The 24,933-nt window shown below is 35.4% G+C and overlaps 2 protein-coding genes across 4 annotated transcripts in view; both read right to left on the bottom strand.

Annotated features, from left to right (window-relative positions):
• LOC115424152 (E3 ubiquitin-protein ligase rnf213-alpha-like) overlaps positions 1 to 9,123 on the bottom strand; it is a 37,023-nt gene extending 27,900 nt beyond the window's left edge. For both annotated transcript variants that reach the window (XM_030141255.1, XM_030141256.1), the window contains exons 1-10: positions 8,992 to 9,123; positions 6,909 to 7,027; positions 5,981 to 6,117; positions 4,102 to 4,992; positions 3,791 to 3,945; positions 3,520 to 3,687; positions 1,211 to 1,416; positions 771 to 1,051; positions 413 to 672; positions 78 to 284 (exon numbers count right to left, since the gene is read on the bottom strand). In XM_030141255.1, the coding sequence (XP_029997115.1) occupies positions 78 to 284; positions 413 to 672; positions 771 to 1,051; positions 1,211 to 1,416; positions 3,520 to 3,687; positions 3,791 to 3,945; positions 4,102 to 4,992; positions 5,981 to 6,117; positions 6,909 to 7,008 (2,405 nt within the window). In that variant the 5' untranslated portion in view covers positions 7,009 to 7,027; positions 8,992 to 9,123. The remainder of the gene's footprint in view (positions 1 to 77; positions 285 to 412; positions 673 to 770; positions 1,052 to 1,210; positions 1,417 to 3,519; positions 3,688 to 3,790; positions 3,946 to 4,101; positions 4,993 to 5,980; positions 6,118 to 6,908; positions 7,028 to 8,991) is intronic.
• A 7,724-nt stretch (positions 9,124 to 16,847) lies between these two features.
• On the bottom strand, positions 16,848 to 24,374 carry LOC115424471 (B-cell receptor CD22-like). 2 transcript variants are annotated; one of them, XM_030141749.1, is made up of 9 exons: positions 24,241 to 24,374; positions 23,820 to 24,161; positions 23,501 to 23,743; positions 22,154 to 22,396; positions 21,594 to 21,690; positions 19,619 to 19,673; positions 18,293 to 18,411; positions 18,157 to 18,213; positions 16,848 to 17,139 (listed from the first exon to the last, which is right to left on the bottom strand). In XM_030141749.1, the coding sequence occupies exons 1-9, from the start codon at positions 24,320 to 24,322 to the stop codon at positions 17,133 to 17,135; spliced, it is 1,245 nt and encodes a 414-aa protein (XP_029997609.1). In that variant the 5' UTR covers positions 24,323 to 24,374; the 3' UTR covers positions 16,848 to 17,132. The 2 variants fall into 2 exon arrangements, with proteins under 2 accessions (XP_029997609.1, XP_029997611.1); XM_030141751.1 differs by lacking the exon at positions 16,848 to 17,139 and adding an exon at positions 17,929 to 17,985.
• Positions 24,375 to 24,933: the final 559 nt, after the last annotated feature.

Genomic DNA, 24,933 nt, shown 5'->3' with positions numbered 1-24,933 from the left:
ACATCAATATCCACCCTTCCTAGTGTCATGCACAGGAGATCTATGGATAACTTTGGAAAGACGAGGGCTACTCTTACTTCCTGTCTTGACTGCTCATGTACGTAGGGTTCGCATTTTGAACGCCTTGTAAACCTGCCCAGGATATGTCGTACTTTGCAGAGGTTGGTGCCTCAAAGGGCTTAGTGGTGCCTTTGAGAAGGTGGAGGAGGGGTAGGACCAGAATCCATCGTGGCATTCCCATGTTTTTTACAGAATTTATCAGTGACATCAACTTTTCCGGCAGACTGTCACATAAATCAACAGAATATAAGTTAGCTTCAGCTCCTAACTTCATCAGTTGTAACTGGTTTTAAAATATTCTGATGTTCAGTATTTCATTACTGGATTATTTTAAAGATACAAAGGTACCTACTTTGGAAGATTACAGACATCCTGAGAAAAACGGGTCCAGTACTGGAGAAAATCCTCTTTGTTTAGTTTGGGAAGGCACAGTGTGCTGCAGAGCCGGTTCCGCTCACCATTATCTAGTTTGATATCATGCCGTGTACAAACAAAGAGCGTAATCACAGCTGCCCTCACGGGATCCTGGATGTAGAGGCTCTTTCCATCTCCATCACTTAGCAACTGAGGAGTCACATTCGACAGCATGAACTGCTTTAGCAAATGTTTCACCTGGAGCATGAAACAAGGAAACAATACCAATGTAAGATTATATTACCTGAGTGTTTCAGGGTAAGTGCAATACTATTTAGTGAAGACTGTGAACTTACGTCCTCTTTTCCATAGTCTAAGGAGTACCATCTCATTTGCCTGCCCTCGTACACATAGGGCTCCTCATAAATCTGAAAGAACTGATTCAGCTGGACCAGAAAACTCTTTAAGTTAGTACCATTCCAGTCTCTGAGAAGATCAAATATGGTCTCCAGCATTATATTCCCTGCAATCTCTCTGCCTTGAATCAGGTTCTTCTTTTGGTCGGGCCAAAAGAGACGTTTCAGAATGTTCTTTGAAGGCTCTGCACAAATGATGTCATCATACTGATGCCAGTCTCCTTCAACAGAAAAACACAACAGTTTAATGCAAGGACTTATGAGCAAGGAGGAAAACCATTTTAGTCATTTTATTTATTTGCACATCACAAACAGCAAGAAAAAAAAAAAAAAAAAAAAAAAACAGAAAATAACTGCTTCTTAGGAAAAGTTCAATTTACCATCTTCATTTAAGAGGTGGGGTTTCACAAACAAACATCTGTTGGTAGTTTCAGTTGATGAATCCATTTTGTATATGTACTCATACTCATATTTTTCTTTTTTCCTCCTGTAGACAACATATTTGTATGGGATTGACACAGAATGAGCTTCAGATTTTGTTGTCACCAAACTCCCATTAACCAGAAATCCATGTTCCCCAAGATCCCTGTGAAAAAAGGAAAAGACAATGAAATAAACTCTGTCGCTTTCTCTGTTGCAAGCAACAGAATTAGAGACATTGGCCTTGAAGTTGACTAATTAATGGACACTATGCATTTACACAAACAAAACAGCAGTAAGAACAGTGGGTAAACCCATATAGAACAAGCACCAAAGTTTATAAAATAAGACATTAAAAATATCAGTCAGTATCATGTATGACCTCTGTCAGATAGAAGAGTTACCCCCATGGAGAAGTGACCCACGGGTCAGTTTTCTATTACAGACTTCTGACCCCCGTTATGGAAAAGTGACCCACCCCCAATAAATCACCAAATTTGTAAAAAAAAAAATTTAAAAAAAATAAAAAAGTTTGTTTAAGATATATATAAACACAAACTTCATCTGCTAAACAGGATCTTTGTGTATTTACTTGATATAGAATAATGGCTTTTAGGTGTTTCCACATCTTTATACATAATGTTTTCTTTATCAGTCCTTTATCTGTTCTGCCTAGTTCAGTGGAAGGTAAATTAAGTAATAATTTACTTCTGTGCAGCGCGGTCTTTGAAAACTGTGACATCCATCCCAGATCTCTGTTTCCCTCTGTTTATACACAAATATGAATACGGAGATTTGCGTTTGAGTTTTTAGAAACCTTTGTTTTTGGTGCACGTGCCCGTCGTTGTCGTGTCGATAGGCACAAACGTAGAGAAGAACATCAGTTTTCAAAAACAAAACCCAGCTATGTGTAAATTCCCTCTCACATTATATTTGAAAATCTGTGATTAATACCTGTTATTTACTCAAAAAAACTGTTACTGTTTCAAATCCCATAACCTTTACGACAATCAGTTTTTACCCATTCAGTGTTTTTGTTAAAAATATTACTACATTAATATATTAAATTAGAAAATAAATACAAAAACCTATTTTTTCATTATTTTTTCATTGTTTAGGGTAGATTTCATGTCTGTGAAATGAACACAGATTATTTACTTCAATGGATATATGAATTAATTAATTTTGTAGTTTCTGGTGAAATTTTTCAAATTATACACATATATTTAAGCTTATTATGATAAAGAAATGTATTAGAACATTTTTATTAACATACTGTACAAATTCATATAAGGGGTCAAAATTCTATGGGGTGTGTCAGTTTTCCACACGAGAAAATTGACCCTAAATTTCCATGGGGTAACAGTTCTACATGACACCTCCACTGGCACAAAGCACTGACAGTGTGAGTCTCAGCTACTGCTATAGCAGGTGACAACTCCCCATTCCGGAGATGTGCCAGATGGATGAGGAAGTCCTGAATAGGAGCTAAAACATGTGGGTGGACACTGTGAGGCTGATCTCTGATGCTGCCAGTCTGTCGACAGCATCTATTTAGTTTTGATATAGTGTCATACAGGGCTTGAAAATGCCTTTCTACAGCTGTCTGTGCACACCCTGTTAGCAGCATACTGATGGCCTCTTCATACTGGTTTATATACAAGCGTGGCATCATGAGCACTGATGATTAGTGTTTTCACCAGCCGTTTTATAGGCAACAACAACATCAACATGTTGACTCAATCCTGATTGCTGATTGATTTAAAGGCACTACTAGATTGTGTACAAACTGAGTACAGATTCATTTGTTGTTAATAAAAAGTCATTTAATCATGCCACACTGTGGAATACGACCTAGTGAAAACAATAAATAGTGTCTGAGATTTTTGAAGCTTTAGGCAGAAATTTTCTGTTTCAAATGTGTGTGTTTTTAAAGTCAGTGAGTATATTTCAGGATTAGGATCAAGACAAAAAGAGGGAAACATGTCTCCTTCAACATCATTAGAGGGAACAGTCTGACCTTTATTGCATGTAGGCAAAGTCTATTTGATAACAATGTTCTCCTACAAAGTAAATGTTACTGATAGACAAAAGTGGAAAGAAAATTTTATTTTTCCTAGTCTTTAAACTAACTTTAGCAAGGAAGCAATGATCCACAAGTTGTGTTTTTTTTCAATTAAAAGTTGTATTGTTTGAGTTATTTGGATGTTTGATATAACCATACACTAAACCTTAATCCAAGGTGCATGAGTATTCAGGAAATAAATACCTGGCCACAGACAGCTCAGCTGCATTTGCTTCCCATTTTCCAATGCGGGATCCAGCTCTGATGAAGATACGATCTTCTTCTGGATCAAATTTGAAGTCCTTTGAGAGAATCGCATGGAAATATATTGTGAGTCTGTCTTGAGCAGCTATGGTCTTGTTGCTGGTTGGCCTGAAAAGGAAAAATTAAAAATGATGACTACGATGCACACATGTTAAAAATGCATAAAGGATCAAAAGTAAATGAGCAAAACCATCAGAAAGAACTGTTTCACCTTTTGGGTGCTTGGCCACCTGCAGTGTTAGGTTCTGCGTTGTCTTTATTGCTGTCCTTAGTTTCTTTGTTGGTGTCTGAGGTGTGAGGGGCTGTTGACTGCTGGACCTCCATGTGTTCTACTTGTCGATCCACGCTAGAGCCCGTGCATTGAGCCTGAAAAAACATTTTTTAACATTACTTTTAATAGCACATAAACATCAAACCATCAAACCCAATGCAATGATTTCCCCATATAACCAACTGTATGAGTAAAAATCATTTCATAATTACTGCTGGTTATATCTGACCACATATCTCAGTAATTTTTACCTTTGCTACTGAGTTTGGCCCAAAAACCATCTTTTGCTCAGCTGGCACAGTTTGCTTCTGTTTCTGCTCCTGCTGATTTTTCGGCTTCTGTTTGGTTTGTTCTGTCTGTTTCACACTTGGGTCCACATTAACGTTCTCATCCTTTTTAGGCGGTTTCTGCTCCTGCTGATTTTTCGGCTTCTGTTTGGTTTGTTCTGTCTGTTTCACACTTGGGTCCACATTAACGTTCTCGTCCCTTTTAGGCTGTTTCTGCTCCTGCTGATTTTTCAGCTTTTGTTTGGTTTGTTCTGTCTGTTTCACACTTGGGTCCACATTAGCGTTCTCGTCCTTTTTAGGCTGTTTAGCGTTGACTGTGTCTTTCTTGCTCTTTGAGTTTTTCCTGTCAGTGTTTTGATCATTTGATTTATTGTTCTTGGGTTCTTTATCTGAGCCTAACTGTGGAGCTGTGGTCTTACTTTGCTCTGAGACAGGAGGCTGAGTTGAAGCATCAGCTGGTGCTTTTTGGGTTTTTTGATCCTGACTGGGTTTAGCTGCATTGCTCTCTCCTTCCATATGTTTGCCTGCTGCTACTACAGGCTGCGCTTCTACACTTGACTTTAATGCGGCAGTAGGTTTATCATTCTGAACATCTTGTTTGTCTTCAGATGGTGCAGCAGCAGCAGTCGTGTTAGCTGTTGAAGGAGAAGGTGGGCTCTCTAGTGATGAGGTCCCATCTTGGAGCGAGTCTGGAGTTTCATCCATTGCATTATCAGAGCTTTCACCATCAGAAGAGTCTTTTCCATCCCGAGTCGTCTTCTCCTGGTTGTCTCCCATCGACATGAGTGACACATCAGATTGGTCTGATGACATGTTGCCATCTTTCTTCTTTTTATTCTTCTTCTTCCTTTTTTTCTATGAAGAATTGGGGGAAGAGATACTATTAAAAAAACTTTAAAACTGCAGTACTTAATAGAACAAACAGAATAAAAATAGATACATAAAAATGCCATAATACTGTGTTAACACAGAAAAATGAAGGTATGTTGTCTTAAAGGAGTGATATTTTGCTTTTTTAAATGGAATTATGCATTTTAAAACATTTCCCTGTAGTCTATATAAACTGTAAATACTATGCTTGGGTCTGAATTCTTCATTAATTCAATTCCAGAGGTCCATCTTCCACCTTATTTTTGAGTAATGACATAGGAAAGGTCGTTATGAGCGCTGGCCCTTTAAATGCAAATGAGCAACTTCACACCCCACACCCCACCCCCTCCAGGTTGTTGACTGTGCTGCTCTGTCCCATTCAACCAACAACTTAACATTTTATGAAATCGGCTCAAAGTTTGGACATATTTTCAGTTTTTACTACAATTGCTGCTGCTGACAAACAATTATGTCATACTTGGAGAAATATTCATGAGAAGTCTTGACCTTAAATGTGCAAATGTCGTGACGTAACTAGTTATAGATGTAACAAATTAAGCAGGAATTAAAACGGGTTGTAGAAATCCACTCAATTTTTGCCAAAATGAATATAAAGATAGCTTTGCAGCACCCAGAGGGTTCAAATTCAAACTTTTTGAACTATCAGGGTCCAAATACACAAATAAATGTACCAAAGACTAATAAAAGTGGGTTTAGCAAAATATGCCCCCTTTAACGCCTGCATGTAATGTCAGACTTCAACCTTCAGTAACATTTGTTGTGTGTAAACAAATGCAGCAGCATCTTAGTAGTGAAAGTATGACTATGCTGGAATGACATTTCTCATTAAATTGAAGTCTGTTTTTTCCAGTTGCCTTACAATGCATCAACATTGTCAAATAGATTTGGAGACTTTTCCATGATATTAGACATGGACATAAACATAAAGAGAATAAGTGAGGCACTGAATTACCTTCTTCTTGGTCACGGTCTCCTCACTGGGCCGTTTGGAGGATCTTTCCGACTCTTTATCATCTCCTGTGCTGCTTGATGGTTTCTCAGCTGTATTTTCCAAGTCTGCTACCAAGGGTTTAGGCTGATTTCCTGCATCTAGAGCAAAATAATATGATACATTTTCAGATATTATAATATTTGTCAAATGAGTGCACACCATTGCAGTTCAGCTACAAAGACAGTACTCCCAATGCTTCATTTTGTTCTACACTTCATTTACAATAGTGCAATTCTCTCACTCCTTGAATCTTATTTCACTCAGCTTCAACTGAGCTCAAAGTCCAAATGAATTGAGCCCAGTTTAACTGAAAGCAAAATCTCAAGCAAAGTGTTACTAAGTGATGATGATGCTTTGCCTGTGTCTGTTTTCATGAACACTCGGTTAACGTTGCGCCTGCAGTGAATTAAGGGATGAGATTCTCTCTTCTCCTCTGGTAAAGGTCTATGTAACTTATACTAAAGGAGACACTGAATGTAGCATTGAAGCTCATTGGGTCATTTCACTCAGTTAGGAAACTTCCTAAGAAAAAGGGGCCATTCAGATGCACCTTATATTTTACACTGAACCTAAGATTCATCACAGGCCATCTTGCAGTCACAATCTCTTCTCTTCTTATTTTCTAATTCCTGTTTTTGGCGACTGATGATGTGTGTAAAGTCGATATATGAGCATATGGTACTGAATTAGGTTCAGGTTTTAGTCTCTTTTCTTGAGCAAATATTACAACAAAAACTCTTCAACAGTAAATAGTAACTAGATACTTGTTTAGTTGTTAAAGGCTATCAAACTCAACAAGAGAGTCCTTCTTGAGTGATTTTATGCACTTATCATTATTTACTTGCATTACTCGAATGATATTAAACTAAACCATAAAGGATGCTCTTACCTTGTGTGTTTGCAGGTTGGGTAGTCAGCCTCAGGCCACAGTCACTGCAGAACTTGGCTTTCTCCTCCACAATGACATGCCCACAATCTGGGCACTTCATCTTCAAACTTCACTGGCCTCTGCAACGGAAGAAATTATGTTTGTGGAAAATACCTTAAAGCCTGACAAAGCAGAATTTCTTTCACTTTCAGTTTTGCCACAACTGCCCTCAAGTTTAGACCCGGCTTAGCTCTGCAGAACAACTACCAGGAACCAAACTGTTTATTTCACTTGGACTTTGATTTAGAGCTGACATGTAAACATTTTGACCTCTATATACTGTATGTAACCTCTATATGCAAGGTAGAGGGCCCCGTTTAGTCCACAGATCGGTCTTCTTAACATCCACTAAAGGTTCATTTCAGTCAGAGAAGTGAGAAAAGGAAGAGGTCTCACTGTACACTGAAACAAAAAAAATAGCCTTTACGAACTCCTGACAAAGCCTCTTCACTCTGAGAAGATCACAGAATACCTAAAAGCCTGCCTATAAGACTATTTACACATGTTGTTGCACTAAGGTAGACCTACTTTTTGCAGAGTGCAAAGGGCAACTGAACTCAATGGTGTTTATTTAAGTTGGATGCCTGTTTGTCTTTACTCCGTGTCCAGTGACATTTTAATTACAGAGCTTGTAAATGTAATGCCACTAGATGACTCCTTTTTCAGAATTACTCCTCTGGTAGGCACTGTTTTTGGGGCAGTTTCCCTGTTGAAACTCTTGTGGCTATAGCTCAAAGTAATATGTATAATAAAGATAAGATATGACTTGATTGTGTATTCACAATGATATTTGACTTGCATCACATGCCTCCACAATCCCAGTACAGCACAATATAATGCAACTACTAAAAGAGGCAAGGAACATTATGGTCACAAGGTATTAATAAATAACTAGAAACACATCACATCTTTCTTGGTAACTCGGGGATTTGCACAATAGAAAAATATGTTCTTGCAAAAATGATCATGTCATCAAGTCTAAAATGCACACATTTAATAACACAGATTCGGAACTAAAGTGATGGAAGGAGTCAATTTACAGAATAATCTCAACAAAGACACAAAATAATCTAGATCAAATATAGTCTTTTTAAAAAAATCCATTAAATCAAACCTACTACGGAATTATGAAAAACAGGAAAATAATTTAGTGGTCTAGACAGCATGATGTTGTGAATGATGTTGAATTGTAAATGATGAATTACTGCAATAAGTGACGGCAGATATTCTATTAACATGTATTAAGACATTAATGTCACAATTCTGTATGAAATTAACATTGTAAACATGCAGGTATTCTGTAAAATAGGGGCAGAAAATCTAAGATTGTTGCTCCTTTTCAGTCATATTGTGAGCAGATTTTCTTTTCCTGTCTTAGTTTTTCTTGTTACTTTTCTTTTCCTGTCTTAGTTTTTCTTGTTACTTTTTATGACACTAAACTAAATCATGAAACTTTGTGGGCAGCTCATGTCTAAAATTCACCTTGAACCAAAACAGAGAAGTGAAATTTCTTCCTGTGAAATACTTTTGCAGGAACAAATGAAGTATCAGAGCCGGTACAGAGTGGTTCATCTTCTCAAGCAACGATCTTTATCTGTATCGTCACTTCCGGGTTCCAGCCGATGCTGATATTTGACAACAAACTACAAATATTAAGTAAATAAAACAAGTGTTGCCTTTCTTATGAATAGGGCAAACGTTAAATACGTGTGATAACGCACTGTGTTACAAGAAAACGTGTTATTGCATCGATAGTGTAGCGAGTTAGCTAACTAGCTTACTAACTGCGCAGATGCATCATTCGCTCGTGAGTTTTCAGTACAAAAAACACACAAACAGTAGCATTTACAGGTGAAAAGATAGATGTCAGACAAATAAAACACACATTCGAAACAGACCTGGTCTAAAGTGTCCTGTGTCAAACCTGTCCTATAGCTGCTCCAGTCAATACTGTGTGTTTTAGTCCTAGTTGTAGGGTACATAATGTGTAATGTCAATACCTTTAGCTGTCCCTTAAAGCAGTAACATGGGGGTTCCACTGTACCTGTGCTCATCAGGTCACGAGCTCTTCCCTCTGATGCACACTGCACGAGCGCGGGTCTCATCTGCGCCGGATCTGCGACATGCTGCCCACGGCATTTCCGCGTGTTTTCTAAAGTTTCGTTTAGTCAGAAATGGGCGTTTACTCAGATGACTGTGTTATATTCTAATTAACCCATATATTAGTCATAAGTCATAAATTAGAATGTTCTGGAGCAGGTACGTTTCATTTACAGATATAGAGAAGTAGTTAGGATTCTGTTGACTATAACTAAGCAGCTTTACTTTGTTTTTTAGTTGTATTAATATGCCAGAATTAGCCCAAATTTACAGTTACATTTGCAAATCAGAAGAAACAAAAATAACATAGAAGGGGAAAAAATGGCAGGTTATTTAGAGTCCAGAAAAAAAAAAATCCGCATAAGCATGCTAGATTTCAAAAAATATATCCAAGGCACACTGTAGGATTTGTGTAAAAATAAAATGCCTTTATTAATTCATGGCAGTCTTTAAAATACAGCCAACGCTGCGACCTCTGGTCTTCATCAGGACTTTTTTCACTAGTGAGTAGCACACCTTCATACCTGATGGACGGAGGTGTGAGAAGAAGAAAAAAAAAAACAAAAAAAAACATGCATACTAACATACATATGCACACACATACACATATATGCATATGTTTGGGTTTTGTGTGTGTGTGTGTGTGTGTGTGTATGTGTGTGCATATGTATATGTATGTTTGTATGCATGTTTTTTTTGTTTGTTTTTTTTTCTTCCTCTCACACCTCCCTCCTTCAGGTCATTAAAGTGATTGTATGAGGGTGTGTAACTCACTAGTGAAAAAAGCCCTGATGAAGACCAGAGGTCGCAACGTGTTGGCTGTATTTTAAAGACTGCCATGAATTAATAAAGGCATTTTATTTTTACACAAATCCTACAGTGTGCCTTGGATATATTTTTTGAAATCTAGCATGCTTATGCGGATTTTTTTTTTGACTCTAAATAACCAGACACACCACAAGTTTCCAAAGAGCACCTGTGGATAATTACCAAGAAGAAGACCCAGCAGCACTTCCACTTTGTTCGATTGGGAAAAAAATGGCAATTCATAACACACTAAAAATCCATGGTACAATAAGAAAACAGGACGACAAATATAAACAATATACAACAATACTAGATATTGGACATATTCTTAGGAAAGTAAATAATTGTCTTGATTGGAAATAGCATGATGCAACAGTTTTTGTTTTTTTTTTCCAGATACTTTTTTTAACTTTTTCTTTTTTAAGTAAAGCTGTCAAACTCTTGTTCCCTACAGAGGACAACAATATATTGCTGTGTCATAGAAAGACATTGGCATATAATTAACCCATAAAGACCCAAATAACAACAAGTGATCAAAACCATCTACTGATGTAAACTGTTTAATACCTGTTAATTCACTAATCCGATCAATTCATGTAAATAATTGGTGTAAAATGCAGTTTGTCATCTTTTCATAGTCATCAGATGTGACCCATTTGGACATTCAGAGGCTCTGCGGTTACCATGGAAACACTGTCATCTTCTACAACAGGGGTGTCCAATCCTGGTCCTCGAGAGCTACTATCCTGCATGTTTTAGGTGTGTCCCTCTTCCAACACACCTGATTCAAATGATAAGCCAGTCCTCAAGCTCTGCAGAAACCTGATAATAACCATCAGCTGTGCTGCAAGTAGGAAACATCTAAAACATGCAGGATAGTAGCTCTCGAGGACCAGGATTGGGCACCCCTGTTCTACAACGTTTCACCAGTAAAACACAAGGAGTTGGGTCAATGACAGTGGATGGAGGCATTTGTTTTATGTTCAGTTAATGATATATTTTACTGAAAAAGTCACTTTTTCTTCAGTTTGCTCTGTTTTTGATGTGATAACTCTCAACTTTAATCTAAGTTTATTTGAATGTCTGCATGATCAGTGAATTAAATACAGGAAAATACATAATTTTCATTGTAAAAACAGAAAATACAGAAGATAATATTATAATAAATGGTGATATATCAATTAAGAAAGGTGAGATCTAAAAAAAATTAGTTGGGAACTGACAGAAAAGTAACACTGGGTCTTAATGGGTTAATGATCACAGATCTGGTTCCTTTTAAGCTGTTGTTTAAGACTGGTTTTGAATGCACTGAAGGTAGTACATTCTCTTATTGCAGCTGGAATGTTAGTCCATGTCTCACTCCCTCTCTCCCCTAACTGATAACACCTGTGTATTCTATGTTGAGCATGTATGAAGTAGAGACTGATTACTGTTCCACTAATACTTGATTTTACTATAATGAGCTTACCTAATGTTGGTGGAGCAGTTCCATGTAGGATTTTCTGAATGAAACAAGCAAGTTTGAAATTATTATTGTGATTAATTTACAGTGTCACCCTAAAACAGTGCCAAACACATTCTAGTTCTGCACAGTATTTCATCCTTTGTGCAGTCCCCCAAGTTGGGATTTGAAGGGATTACATAGGTTTCTGTCAAAATGCATTGCTCAGTTTAACCAAATTTGCAGAAAATTGTCCAAAAAAAGCTAATTTATGTGTTTTCAGGTGCTTGTAGTATGTGACTATTAAAAGGCTGGTCATGGAAATAGTAGGTGCAGAGTTTAATAATGCATTTAATTTAAAAGGCCGATTTTGAGACTGAAACCATGCATGACTGACCCTTTTCACCCATCCTTTTGCTTTTCTACTCCAGTTGTGATATGCACAAATTGAAAATGCACATAAAACAGCTGGAAAAAACACCTTATCATAAAGAAACAAACGAAACTTGAGCTGGATTCGGACAAATCAGTCCTGAAAATATTCAAGTCAGGATTTGTATACTCTGGAAACAAGGGCACCATAGTTATACACAATAAGCTATATGGTAAAGGTACTTTTCTGGGGTATTTGCAGTTGATGTTGGGTGACGAGATGTGACATGATTCTACAATTCGATATGTGTGAATGATGTTTTGAGGAGTATGTCAAAGTTTAGGCATAGACGAGTCTTATTTTGCAAAACAAAGCAAGAGACTATCGAGCTGGATTTTACACCTCGCAACTTAAGGTTCTTTTCCTGCTCATTTTACTGTAAAAGCAGATAGTGAGGAGATCACATCAGGAGACACAAGGTTCCAATATTTTAGGCAGTCTAAACAAACTATGTATCTCTTAGCATGAGTGTGTATGGGGAATGTTGGCGCCTTTACTTAACTATAAATAACTTTGGACACACAGAGGGTGACATATGTATGCCAAAGGTTCAACCTATGACCATGACTCATGAAGAAAAGTACAGCTTTACTTTCACTTTTGTTTATCATCAGCAGTACTCAGACAGTGGAAGTGGGATGTTTCAATTCATGTGAAAGGCAAATAAAAAATGGACATTCCCTTGACTCAACAATCCAAATAGAATAAAGAAAATCCAAGAATAAAAAAGACTAAATAAACAGTTTGAGTTACACATGCTTAAGTGATAAAGTGTAAGTAAATGTTATATCATGGTTACATGGGTATAAATCACCCTGTGACAAACAGTGAATCAGTACATAATACAATAGGACAGTTCTGAGGAAAATGTGTACTTGGTTATTAAAGGGAGTCTTTATTGTTACGAGGCCTGCACACGTTCCTGTTCTAGTAGATTCTCCGTAAAAGGCACTTATCATTCCTCGTGTGTTAGCTTTCTGTTACTATCTATTATGTTAAGGGGTCAGTTTTTACCATGTCTTAAATCAGCTGTAAAATACACGAAAAACAATTATCTGTCATCCAATTTGTTTCTCATCTCTTGGTTACCTTGTTAGGCTTCCTTATCCATGAAAATATTGGTTTTAATATGGGCCTTTTTTTTGTCTTGATGTGCACTCTGCAGTCATCAACTCTGTACTGAATTGCCCTCACATGTCTGGACATGCCCGTCTTTGCTTGTTTCATTTCTGTGCAGGTAAACTGGATAATGAGGCAAAATGAGAATCCCCATAAACTCACATGATTGTTAGAGGAGCTGGCTGTCAGTGTGTCAGCTGAAAATGCACTTAGGATTTCAGTTTGGGCTGTAATTATTACTTTATAATCTTATTTTTATAACTGGGTCGAAACCTACCCCAACAACACAAAGGTCATAATTTCAACCACAGCATTTCATAATTCAGTTATTTTATTTTTTTTTATTATTCTGTTGAAATAGAGGTTCTTGTCAAAGCCAAAAAAGCCTTGATGCAATACACAAATTTTATGTGGTTCATTTATGCCTTTAAAACCTAAAATGGGTCTGTGCTGACCCTAACACAAGAGGAAGGTTAAGGGTTAACCGTTTGTCCATAGGATGACTTTTTTTTTTTTTTTTTATTACAAGCCAAGCCTCTCATATGACACCTACTCATAAAGAGGCTGTGTCCAAAAAGTACAAAATAAAGAAATCCTCTAATCCACTTTACCTTGACTTCATGGAGTTAAACGTCACTGATTTAAAGGAAGATGGAAAGGAGAATTGATAAGGATTCATAAAAGACCTTTAGAAAGAATTTGACTGCTCTCATAATAAGCCATAAATAATAACTCCAAATTTGTCTCTTTGTTTTAGTGCAAAAAAAGGGTGATTTTAACAACATTATGCATCAGCTTCTCAATTATTAACGTGTAATAGAATTTACAGGTAACAGTGGATCTACAAAGACACAAAACATTCACTAACAGGTGTAATATTGTTAAAATTGCACTTATTTTTTATTAGAAATTTCAGATTGTTCACTTAGATTATTCATATTTTTTGTGAAAGAACAGTTTGGAAATATAAAGATTTCACACTAAAACAAAAGAAAAAGAGAAAAATTAGGATTTGTCATCACTTATAGGTTATTATTTATATTATTTTACTGGTCAGACCCACTTTAGATCAAAATGGGCTGAATGTGGAACATCAACTAAAATGAGTTTGACACCCTTGACTGTTAATATCGTCAGTGTAAGTTTTGTGCGTCCCAAATTCATCCCATGAGCCAGTTTTGGGCTGTGGGCCACATGTTTGACACCCCTGATTTAGAAAATTCAGACAGCTCTAATCATAATTGACATACTTTTGTGTCATTTCACAAAAAGGGCTATCTGACACAACCACAGTCCTATGTTGCACCAAGACTGACTTTAGATGTCGTGCTCCTACATTTCCAGCAGGGGGCAGGTTTACTCAGGTTATGACTTGAGCTCACAGACCAGCAGGGGTTTTCCTGTCTTGACCTGAATTCACACGTTGAAGTTACTTTCATCGAAGAAGAAATCACCTGTGTCATGAAACAAAATTGGTGTTTTGCCAGGATCACCTCAGGGCTCGCTCTGACTGCTCAGTTTCATTTGTGAGAGTATATCACCATGGTAACATGACCTGCTCTGTCAGGACAGGACGGTACATTCAGGAGACCAGACTGGAATACAATAGAGCATGCCTCAACCTTTAAAAGTAAATGAACTGATAAGCAATCATTATAGTATAATGTTACAGACTTAAGTGAAAATATAACAATAATTAAAAGAATAGTTTTATTACTTTCATCTATCCATCCATATTAGCACATAAATAACATACACCTTCAAAGAAAAAGGATAAGATATTAATTTCAATATTTTTTTTTTCTCTTTTAAATGCTTTTGATACATTTCAAATATTTGAAATAACAAATTAAAGCCTTAGAAGATCTAAAATATGTTCACACTGTAGGATAAATTCTCCCAAATGTGATCTTTTCATATGACTCAGATCTGTTTTTTGTTTTTTTTTTCTCCCCTAGGACATTTGCATCTGTGGTCCTGGATTGGATACATATGTGAAATTTTTTTCTATGAACAGTAAGATCCAAATTTATGTAACTTTTACATATGCTCAAATGGAGATGTGTCACGACTCTGCTGTGGAGGAAGTCACTTACATGCTGTAAAGCTGCTCAAATACAACATGAATGCTGCAGTAAAATGAGCCGAATCATCATATATAAGAGCAAGAGCCAATTTTACTGCACAATGAATAAGATAATAAGATCAATAAACTATATAAGCATTTTGAATGTGCAATTTTTACCTGTAGTACTTTGACTGTGTGTGTTCATATTTTTACTGATGGAAATGATGTGAATGTTTCTGACTCCACTGGTTTTGTGTGCGAGTCTCAGTTCAGGGTTGTGATTATTTCACATTGGAATCTAACATTGGCCATGTTTTAACAGTCAAAGACCTAAACTGTTGTGGGTGACCAAAAGCATCTACTGACATAAAATAATGAATAACTTTTGAACTATGATCCTATCAACACATTTACATACTTTACATTTACCATTCAGTATGTCATCTTTTCAGTAGCATCAGATATGAACAATTTTGAACACATTCAAAGGCTCCACAGTGACCAATTTGACCAATGAAAGTAGTTTTAGACACTTGTTTTTTGTTCACTTTATGATATATTTTATTAAAAAGGCCAATTTTTCTTAGTTTTCTTTGCTTTGGAACTACAACCTTTGAATTTACTATAAGCTGTCATGAAAACACAGAGAATAATGTTATAATAAAGGGTGATAAATTATTTAGGGAAAGGTAAATACAGACAAAATTTCATACCTGAGCAGGAAAACTTAGCCAAAGTGACTCCGACAGTTTGCACTTTTCTTTAATTTCATATCCAATATATATATATATATATATATATATATATATATATATATATATATATATATATATATATATATATATATATACATATATATATATATATATATATATATATATATATATATATATATGTTGAAATTCCTTAAAAAATGTAGATTGGAGGACTAAAATACACATTATCCATCAAAAGTGCCTCATTTTATTGCATTGCTACTCAAGCATTTTTGTTAATGTGTTTTATACCATTTTCAGGATGTTGTTATATTACCATATTTACAGAATACAGTGCACAGACTTCATTGTGGTCATCTGTTCTTGAAAATCTGAGGAAATAAGAACTGCACAAGTACAGTATAGGATCAAAACCACCAAAGAGGAGCAACAATGATTTGTAAAACTGTGAACTACATAACAACCAGAGGGTGCAGACACACCACAGGGGAGCCACAGAGGCCTGTTTTAATAAGACCCTGAGATCCACCATGTTTGATCATGTTGACACTGATGACAGCGAGAGACAGAGTGAGAAATGGACACCGTCTGAGAATGTGTCTGAGGAGTCGACTGCATTGTGTGAAGCATGAGAAGAGGATGATAAACTAGACAAAATATGTGAGCTGTAGAAGGAATTCTGTGAGCGCAAACAAACTGATACAAGAAGAAACAATGTATTATTAGTAAAAGTTAATATAACATTTCTGGCAAATTTCTAGAGACAAGAATGACAAAAAGAAAAAAAAGTTAGGATAAAAAGAAAAAAAAAAGAAAAACAGCAAAACTTATTTTATAAGTTATGAGAAAATAATATTAATCCTCTAGGCGCCAGATTTTTTTTTAAATTCAAAATTTAATAAATTTTGATATCAAGGTGGCTTCAAAAATGCTGTCTGTTTTATTCAGTTATGTTGCTTGTCACAATATTGCAACTTTGGTGTTTAAAGGGTTAAAAATGTCTCTATTTTAACGACTGTTTCAGTTTTTGACTCATGATCCCTTTTCTTGATTCTGAATTATTATCATCATGTGTTTAACTGCTCTACAATAGTAGAAAAACAGTCATGGGACAACCTTAAACTTTTCCACATTATGATGAAATATTTGTGGAAAAATCGTTTTATGTAGGAAAAGGTGTGGCTGCATCAGACAGACACAAACAAATGCAAATGATTTTATTTTTGCTAACAAGAAAAATTACTAAAACTAAATTCCTGACAGTTTCAAAATGACATGTCCTGGATGTGTTTCATTATCTTGCTGAAACATCCAGTTTGGACCTTGATAGAACAGAGCATGTGCAGAAAAGTGTGTGTGGGTTTAACAGCGGACGAATACTTGGCAGCATTCAGTGACTTAACAGTGATTCCTAATGCAATATATCACAAATGTAAGAGGTGTCCAAAAACTTTTTTCACCACTGTATTTCTCAGAGTAGAACATACGAGATAATCCAGCTTCACTTCCTAAAAAAGAAGAAAGGAAAAAGAAATTTTCACTGTCTTTTCATAGTCAGGTGTTAAACATACGGCCCACAGCCCACCAAAGGATCCAATCCGGCCCATGGGATGAATTTGTGACAAGCAAAAATGACACTGAAAATGTTAACAACCAAGGATGTTGGAATCATTTTAGTTCAGGTTCCACAAACAGACCAACATGATCTAAAGTGGATCAGACCAGTAAAATACTAATCTGATAACCTATGATTAATGACAATTCCAAATTTTTCTCCTTGTTTTATTGTGAAAAAACAAAAAGTACAATTACATGAATATGTTTACATTTACAAACTCTCCTCTCACAATAAATGTAAAAAACCTGAATGAATCTGAACAAATCTGAAATGTCTTGAGAGAAATCAGTGCTAATTTACCAATCTTCTGTCTGTTACTAAATGTTTTGTGTATTTGTAAATCCACTGTGATCTGTAAGTTGCAATTTACATGTGTAAATGTTAGTATATTGTTAAAATTGTACTTTTATTACGATTAAATCGCTGACAGAAAATTCCAGTTCTTTGAAACTGAAGCCTTTATTGGTCCTTCTGAACAACCCAAACAATTTTTTTTCAAATATCAATTTCCATGTATGAGTTTCAGTTTTGTATCATATTTGATACATTGGGTCTCAATGTTTACATATTGTTATTTTTAAACAAACAAAACTGTAATATAACATAAATATGTCTAACAAATTGGTAATTCCTTTTCAAAATTGCCAAAGTTCTGCCTCCTTCCTCATTAATGACAGTCTTGTAATGTCACTGGAAAGGCTTCTGGTGAATGAATTCCTCCCCCCTGGTGGATTATCTGTGTATTGCATGCACGTAATTGTATACATCAGGTTTTTCAAGAAAAAAAATATCACACTGATCATGTAGAGGGCCTCAAAACTCATGTATCAAATATGATACAAATATGATATGATGAAATGAGTTTGACCCCCCTGCTGTATAATATTGATGTAGTGATGGTCATTACCTGCACACAACACTGTAAATAATATCATCGTCATCATGGGATGTCATCTGCTGCTCCCTGTGGATGATACTTTTAATAAGTGTCTGAAAGAATCACTGAGTCAGAAATATTCAGAATAAACATTAAAACATCTCACATGTGTGTCTTCCTCTTGGTGTCAAAGTTTACAGTCGCATAGACTATTTCTAGATTTTCCTCATTATTCTCTTGTGTCTGGTTGTTGTTGAACACAGGACAGTTGGCATAAATGGGATCCTGGATAAAATTAGAAAAGATACACATTATGAATTAATGTTGAAGTCCATTCTATTGTTATGGAACAGTCGCATGAAACCTTTAACCACATACAAAAATACCCTTTGTGTTGAAGGGTGCTGATGCCCACAGTAGTTCCTGTCATTTAGAGAAAATCATGTGGGTTTATTTTTCTTTAAACTCTGTGCAACTGACAGCACAGCATGTTCAATATGTTCATGTGTAGGCGTGCTGTGTAGCCATAACTTACCAACAACATACACTAATACTTAATACTTTGCTCTTTTCCATACATTTTCTGTACTTATTCATTACTATTGTTTCCACTGAGTATTATTTTATATATTTTATATATATATATATATATATATATATATATATATATATATATATATATATATATATATATATATATATATATATATATATGTATATATATATATATGTATATATATATATACACACAGGGTGGGGAAGCAAAATTTACAATGAACATTTAGTTGTTTTTTCTCAGCAGGCACTACGTCAATTGTTTTGAAACCAAACATATATTGATGTCATAATCATACCTAACACTATTATCCATACCTTTTCAGAAACTTTTGCCCATATGAGTAATCAGGAAAGCAAACGTCAAAGAGTGTGTGATTTGCTGAATGCACTCGTCACGCCAAAGGAGATTTCAAAAATAGTTGGAGTGTCCATAAAGACTGTTTATAATGGAAAGAAGAGAATGACTATGAGCAAAACTATTACGAGAAAGTCTGGAAGTGGAGGAAGCAACAAAAAACGTACCAAAGCTTTTATTAAAGCGCTCAAATCCAAAATCCTAAAGGATCCAAATCCATGAGAAAAATGGCAATTGAACTTGAGGTAGACAACAAGACCGTTAGAAATGCAGTAAAATATGATTTGAAGATTTAAATTCTCATGACTTTCAATAAACTAATTGGTCATACACTGTCTTTCAATTCCTGCCTCAAAATATTGTAAATTTTGCTTCCCCACCCTGTATATATGTATTTATATTTATATTCACCATATTTCTTACTTTAATTGTTACTTTTAATATTACTATCACTACGCTGCAGTAACACTGCAAATTTCCTCATCATGGAACTAATTATCTTATCTTATCTTATCTTATCTTATCTTATCTTATCTTATCTTATCTTATCTTATCTTATCCCAATAATGAATGCCCCACCTGTACATCTTCCTCACATTCAATCTTTGAGGTGAATCTTCTCTTTTTGTAGCATCTGAAACACAATATTCACCAACAACTCATGATTTCAATAATGCACAGCTTTGGAAATAGTTCCAGGGCAAAGTGGTGAAAAACCAACGTTTCTTATAAATGTGACTCAAAGTTTTTTTCTGTACAAATGTGAGGCAAATATTTGGCAAAAAAAACCCCACATCAAATGTCTTCTTTAGAAATGCAATTAACAAATTTGTTTTGAATATATGCTCATCTTGACAAATACGTAACATGAGGACATTGATGGTGGAAAACAATTAATATCCAAGAACAAATACTGGACAAAAATTGCCTGCAACTACAGGAAAAAAATCAGATAATAATAAATAATCTGACTTTATCCAGCATGTCAGGAATTTGAATTATGTGAATTTATATTAATAAAATAAAATAAAATAAAATAAAATAAGGAAAGACACAAACTTTCCAATCTACACACCAGTTTTTTTGTATATTTTCTACAGTTTTTTTTTTGTTTTCAGACACATTCCTCTTTGTATTTCTCTTTACACATATCAATAATCACCTTTTACCAAGTGCAATGATTACACACTGAGTCCCACTCAGACTTTATCAAGAATAAATCACATTGTCACAATCATTTCATGAGAAGAGGTTAAAATATTTTATTCCAACATATTTATTTGAAGATAGTTCATGCAACAAAGGTCAAATTTACTTATAGACATACTGATAAATTGTGCTTGTGGGTTGTGCCGTTTTTCTATTGTTGGAACCAAGAACAGTCACCGTCATGTTTGGGTTGAAGCCCTCTGTGGCCAGTTTCCATTTCAGAAATATCTAAATGAAACTGTTTACTATGGGTGGAAAAATCAAGCTGCAAGTGGAAAAAATGCACTTGCTAATCTGAAAATTCAACATCTCTTGTTCCAGTGAATCCAAAGCTGTTTTAAGTCTAGAGAGATGAGCTTTGAAAGTAAGTCAGGATCACCAGCTTTGCATCTTTATAACCCATAAAGACCCAAACATCCACCGACGACCAAAACCATCTACTGATGTTACTGTTTAATATCTACTGATCCATTAATTCTATCAGTCCATGTCAATAATTGGAGTAAAATACAATTACTCATCTTTTCACGGTCATCAGATATGACCCCTTTGGACGTTCAGAGGCTTTTTTTTAAGGGTTTATGTTCAGTTCATGACAGATTGGACTGAAAAAGACTATTTTTCTTCAGTTTTCTCTGTTTTTGATATAATAACCCTCAACTTTAATCTGCACTTTAATGAACATCTACATGATCGGTGAATTAAATGTAGGGCAATATCTGATTTATACTTAAAAATGCTAAATACAGAGCATAATATTAGAATAAATGGTGAGAAATCAGTTAAAAAAAGGTTAAAAATAGAGAAAAATTCATTTGGGAACAGACACAAAAGTAACACTGGGTCTTTATGGGTTAAACTACACCAAATTGTCTTTTCAGGCATTGAAATAATCTGAATTCCTGCCCCTGTTCAAGTCCAGGTTAAAGACACACCTGTTCAGACTGGGCTTTTAACCCCTAGCACTGAGACACTATTAGGTTTTCATCTGTGGTCTTTTTCATCACTGTGTATCGTGTCGTATTGTTTTATGCATATTTATGGTACTTGACTAACCTGCTTCTATCTTATAATTTAATCATGCTTTTAGATGTAATGGACTTTGGGCTTCTTTATGTTGTTGTAAAGTGCTATATAAATAAACCTTGATTTGATTTTGAATTTCACGTAGAATTTATGGAACTAAACCATTGAGTCAATGTGCTGCTATTAATTATATGTATGACTCAAAATCCTGATATGCTGGAGAAACTCTCCTGGAAGCAAACTCACTGATATTAAAAGGTTATGATGATTTCCAAACCCACATGTATTTGTGTAGTATTACTGAGAAAATATCTCATACCTTATGCTGGCAATAACAGTGATGAGAATCAGAAGCAGAGCAACAGGAGTAATAATAAGTACACATCTCACATATCTGGGAAATGCTGTCCAAGATGCTGTGAAACAGAGTCAAATACAGCACTATTAAATTACACTTTAAATAAATCAGAAATCCAATCCAATCCAACTTTATTTGTAAAGCACTTTAAAACAACTGCAGTGGACCAAATTGCTGTACAGAAGAATAATTAAAACCAAAATAGAAGAATAAAATACAGAATAGATTTAAAGACATAGAAACTGTACAAAAATGAAAAAAAAAGTGCTATACAGAAGAATAAATAAAACCCAAATAAAAAGAATAAAATACAAGAATAGATTAAAAAGCCATACAATTAAAAACAACAATATAAATAAATAAACAAATAGAATAGATGAATAAGAACAATAAATCACTACCAAATAAAAAATATAGAATAAAGATAAATAAATCAGAAATATTATTCTTAAACTTAAGACTTAAATTATACACTAGTTCCAAAGTCCAAAAGCAGCTGAGTATGACCCTAATGGACTCACCTTTCATCTCTACTTTCACAATGGAGGAGTTCTGACTTCCATGTTTGCTGGTGACGCTGCAGAAGTACTGACCCCCATCAGCAGGTGAAAACACAGACTGGTGTGCAACAACCAGAGAACCGCCACCAGCTGTTTTAAACCAGGTATAAGCCTCCACCGGGGGGTTTGCATGGCTGCTGCAGACCAGGGTGATGTTACTGCTCATCACTGATATAATAGACGCAGATGTGTTTTTGGGCCCATCTGAAAAAATATAGAACTGTGATTATAACCTTGATTATACAGCTTCCTTCCAGTGATTTAAAATGTATAACAAGTAGTGTCAGGCACAACAAACGCAAATAGACATTTGACATTTCAACTTCAATTTCAACTTTATTTATCCTTAGGAAAGGAAATTCGGTGTGCAGCAGGGGTCATAAACACATAAGCACATACGCAAAAACACATACACAGAAACAGTATCCCCAGATGCCACCCCAATAAAATTACACAATACAGGACAACACACAATGGAGCCACTCTCCTTCCCAACACAAGTAAAAAAAAGGTCGAATAGGGCGGTACACAAGTTAATTGCCATAATGGCCATGAGCCTTAAAAAATAAATAATCACATAAAAAGATTTTAAAAATTGACGTATGAAGAAAAAGAAAAAAAAAAAAAAAAAAAAATCTAGATATCAGCTATGTGAATTCAATTTTGCCCATTATAAGATAAAATTGAAAAAATACATAAAAATTCATTAAAAATTTGAACTTTGATGTACTTTTCCCAAAATTTAATCACATCTATTCTGGGTAATTGGCAGTCTATAAACTCAGTTTGGTATGAATTCAACCGATATTTTTGTTGCTACAGACATTTGAAATTTTGCCCATTATAAGTAAATGGGGGAAAAAAAATTTAAAACATTCATAAAAAAATTTAACTTTGACCTACTTTTCTCAAAATGTAACGACACTTATTCTGGGTCACTGGCAATCTATAAACCCAATTTGATATGAATTCAGCAAATAGTATTGCTGCTAAGGACATTTGAAATTTTGCCCATTACAAGTAAATGGGGAAAATAAATAAATAAATAAATAAATAAAATGTAAAATAAATAAATAAATAAATACATTTTGGCCTACTTTTCCCAGATCAATTCTGGGTTGCTGGCAATATATAACCCAAATTTGGTATAAATTCAACCAACAGATTTGCTGCTAGAGTGTTAATAAACAAACAAACTGAACCAAAAACAACACCCCTTGCCTCCCCTTCGGGGGACGGGGTGATAAGATCAAGGTAAAGCTCCTCAGTTTTCAGTGCTCATCTGTTGTTCTTGTGGCCAGTACTTACATTCAACATCAATTCGTTTAATTCCTGATGTTCCCACGCACATTTTTGAAGAACAAGTGTAATTTCCAGAGTTTGTGTGCGACATGTTGTTTAACTGAAGCACAGCTCCTTCATGTACACGTTTGCCGTTCTTAAACCAAATGAAAGCAGATGAATTATGGCGGATGCTGATGGCAATGCAGGTCAAAGTCACAGAACGTCCTTCCGTCAGTGTTTGGTTATGATTCAGCACAATGTTCAAATCTGGAAAAGCAAATGCATGTCTTTGAGTAGAAATGCCGAGCTTTATTTTGTTTGCAGAAAATAAAAGACGACTTACCAACCACGTTAATCGTTGAGCCACTTTGACCAGTCCATTTATCAGCGGTTGTTACAAACCTAAAGGTGTATTTTCCTTTATCTGTAGACTCCACTTGATGTATTTTTAAAGAACAGTTGCTCTCTTTGTCACCAATATATTCAAATTTTGAAGAGTTTGGCATCAATGTATTTTGATAAATGAAAGGTCCGTTGAAAATATCGGACCTTTCATGACCCCACATGACATCTTCTACTCTTTCCGTTGGATATCGAAAGGTACAGTTAATGATGACAGATGAGCCTTTTGCCGCACAAATGGACTCCTTAAGATAATCCACTTCATAATCACTGCAAAGAACCCCTAAAAGAAATACATTTACACTTATATAATTTTCACGTTTCTGCTACAAATCTAAATACAGTCGAAGTATTAAACTTACCCATGAGAAACAGTAGCATCAGTGTCTTGGTCATGTTGCAGTGAAATGATGCGACAGCTCCAATAAGCTTCACAAACCACATTAATAGTTTTATGAACAAATACTCAGAACGTCTGCCTGTGCTTCTTCTACTGTGCGCGGCTTCCTGTATGAAATGTAAGGTTTAACCCTGACAAAGATGCCAGGTCCCAAAATGGGGTCACATGCACCACAATCAAGTGCCGAGCTAATATGTGAACGTGATTTAAAGCAGACCCTGTGCAGAGGAAATGCGTATCATGCACAGATGATGCTGTATCTTGCTTTTATTTTGAGTAAACCACAGTGAGGGGCTCAGCAGCAGTGGTTTTAAACATGGTGAGATAACATGTCTTACTTCACTGTAGAGTACTGGCTTGTTTGTTTTCTTTATTTCTCTGGATTACTTTTGTAAAACATAAAGGTGTCACGCACAGGGAACTAAAGATGAACTACAGAGTTTTACACACAAGTACAAAACATCAACAATGCAGATTAATGACAGCAGGTGAAGTTCCATGTTGGACCTTTAACTCTTTGAAACCTGACGCATCATCACTGACACACGCTGAGCATATGCATTTTGGATGGTTGTAATTCTTTCACTGTTTGTGCAATTAGTAATTTCCCTCACACCTGTACAAGAACCCGGAGAAGGAGCCGATTTAGCAGAAT

Source organism: Sphaeramia orbicularis, chromosome 8 (assembly GCF_902148855.1).
Source record: "Sphaeramia orbicularis chromosome 8, fSphaOr1.1, whole genome shotgun sequence".
Lineage (NCBI taxonomy): Eukaryota > Metazoa > Chordata > Actinopteri > Kurtiformes > Apogonidae > Sphaeramia > Sphaeramia orbicularis.
This window is presented reverse-complemented; position numbering and strand designations above follow the sequence as displayed.

Excerpts from the sequence above, each read along its gene's own strand:
- LOC115424471 (XM_030141749.1), bottom strand. The coding sequence starts at position 24,322 with ATGTGGTTTGTGAAGCTTATTGGAGCTGTCGCATCATTTCACTGCAAC. Across the intron at positions 21,691-22,153 it reads TGTGAAAGTAGAGATGAAAG|CATCTTGGACAGCATTTCCC; the intron begins GTGAGTCCATTA and ends TCTGTTTCACAG. Across the intron at positions 18,412-19,618 it reads AATGTGAGGAAGATGTACAG|GATCCCATTTATGCCAACTG; the intron begins GTGGGGCATTCA and ends AATTTTATCCAG.